Raw genomic sequence first — 2,500 nt, 5'->3', positions numbered from 1 at the left:
GCACCAGCAGCACCACGGACCCTGAGGTGACCAGGTTTGAGTTAAACCTACGAGGCGTGCGACAACAAACAGGATGCCAGAAGGATACGATAAAAGACGATGAGATGTAGTAAAACCAGATAAAAACCAAATGCTGTATTGATTTACATACGCGCTGGCTAAATGCTAATATTTGTAAAGGTTAGCGTGCATCAAAATGTATTTTGCATTTCATGAAATAAATGCAACTGGTTTAAGAATCCAGAGGCGAAAAAGACAAAAGTGTACAAAATGACAGTGAACACATGACCTTCTACAATAAAAGCAAAGCAGATTGTTTCTGAATAATTAGATATATTTAAAATGTATTATTTAAATATAATGGAAGATGAATGGAGACACACAAGTAAAAAAGAATTATAAATGAAATGTATTGAATGAGAAGAAAATAAATCAACTAAATATAATTAATTATAAAAATAAACCATAGGACACACAAAATTACGCCTGTCTATTTATTTATTTTATGTAATGTTTTCTTTTTTAATAATTTTATATATATATATATACTATATATATATATATATATATTTTTCTCATATATATATACCTATATATCTCCTGTAGAATTTTATGGTACTTTTATGTATACATATATATATAAGCCTATATTTTTAATGATTTTTATACATTTAGATTCAAACTTGAGTGAATGCATTGTTTATAATACTACATAATTTTATATAACACATTTATTAAAAAGTAAAGCATTTTACTGCCTTATTTGTATAAAAATAAATGAGCAATCATGCTTTAAACATAGGGACACATAATACAAATGTCTAAAAATAATAATATAATAAATAAATACACATTACATAGTAAAATGCTAATTTGGGTTTTCTATACCTTAAATCAAATCAACCATGTGATGCATAATGACATAGAACCAAAAATACTAAGGTGTAAAACATAACAATGTGTGTATGAGTGCCTATTTTCCCATGCCTGGTGGTGCGATATGTGATAACATAGAAGCCACAGGGCTTTTTCTGTGCATGACATCAGACCTCACCAGTCAAGTCGTTGTAGTCATTCTGCGACCTTAGCTCCAGAAATACAGGAATATCAGGTGCGGAAAAACGTTACGGCCCGAGCAGAGCGAGCTACTGCACTCCAGCTGTAAAAACAGAGCCGTGGTGAGAACACAACCTACTAAGCGCGGAAAACACATGCAGTGGGTGCCGGCCGTTTCTGTGTCAGCGAATGATGTAACAGGTCAGAGCTTGTTTATCTCTCTTTAAAACCATGGCCATAGCGGACGAGTTAAACACGCATCGGGCGCCACGATAAGTGCTCTATTAGGTAGAGATGTTCTGGTGAAGAGTATTCACAGATTGAGACAAGCGAGTCTCAAGAGAGAGAGAGAGAGAGAGAGAGAGAGAACAAGATACACGAGATACTTTATCGCCTTGGTGCACTTTATCAGCATGCACTCCAGTTATTCATCTTAACAATATGATTAAATGCATGCAAGAATGCAGAATGTCTTTGAGCGCGGTGCATATGTTTATATGGTATCATTATAAAACATATTGATCCTCAAAGTTAGAATAAATACTACGTTTTTCAAGTTTATCTATGCCTTATATAATGAGATTATACAGGTATCATCAGAATCGAAATACACAGAAATAAAGGAATAATCGTCAATAATTTGTAATTAATTAATAATGCCTATTAGTTCGACTATGCCTCAGTCCACAGGTTCATCCCTATACTTATAGATGGGGAGAAAATGCAGTACAAAATATAGAAAGAATAGTCAAGTCCTTCTAAGTAAAAAGTCACTGCATCTGGCCCGATTTACCATGAGCCGAGGCTAGACCGGCAGTCCTGACATAACTGTACATACACTAGCTTGAAAACATACGTTTGAATTTTATTTGAGCATGCACTTTTTTCAGCGTGCAATCTGATTGCATTCAGATGTTCAAAATATTTAATTGCACGTCAGCAATGATGTAGAATTATATTTATACACAGTTCGAAACAAGTTCATGTCAAAATAAAAAAGCTGAAAGCATTTAAACTTAGAAAACCTGTCTTGTCTTTCCTAGTGAGCGATGCGAGACTAACGCCAGCGCTCACTCGATTAGTTTACAATTATAAAGCTAAACTGGCATCGCATGGCATACTGTTAAACTGCGCATTAAGCAACTATAAGACAACAACCTAGGAAGGGAGAAAACCGCGTCGTGAGTAGACTTAAGTAATTGGCATCCATAGTGGTGTGCAATTGATTAGTTACCCGAGTGGCCCCCTGCTACTAGGAATACACATCATGCCACTGAAGCGTGCGTCGTGGGCGGGAAAATGCTAGCAAAAAAAAAGGTGTCTGCTCACCCGACTGCAGCAGCACTCCCGGCTGGAGCTTTGGCGCTGGTAGCTCTCACTGGCGGCCCGTACGGGCCGGCCAGACCACGAGACAAGCGGCTGGTGCTCCATGGCGCTGCAGCAG

The 2,500-nt window shown here is 36.8% G+C and overlaps 1 protein-coding gene across 1 annotated transcript in view; it reads right to left on the bottom strand.

Moving 5' to 3' along the window:
- unc13c (unc-13 homolog C (C. elegans)) overlaps positions 1 to 2,500 on the bottom strand; it is a 28,883-nt gene that overhangs the window by 9,511 nt on the left and 16,872 nt on the right. The window contains exons 10-11 of the mRNA XM_043264317.1: positions 2,386 to 2,491; positions 1 to 47 (exon numbers count right to left, since the gene is read on the bottom strand). The exon at positions 1 to 47 is cut by the window's left edge and continues 165 nt beyond it. Of these exons, the coding sequence (XP_043120252.1) occupies positions 1 to 47; positions 2,386 to 2,491 (153 nt within the window). The remainder of the gene's footprint in view (positions 48 to 2,385; positions 2,492 to 2,500) is intronic.

Source organism: Puntigrus tetrazona, chromosome 18, assembly GCF_018831695.1.
Source record: "Puntigrus tetrazona isolate hp1 chromosome 18, ASM1883169v1, whole genome shotgun sequence".
In the NCBI taxonomy this organism is placed as follows: Eukaryota; Metazoa; Chordata; class Actinopteri; order Cypriniformes; family Cyprinidae; genus Puntigrus; species Puntigrus tetrazona.
The sequence above is the reverse complement of the archived record's forward strand: the minus strand, read 5'-3'. Positions and strand labels throughout refer to the sequence as shown.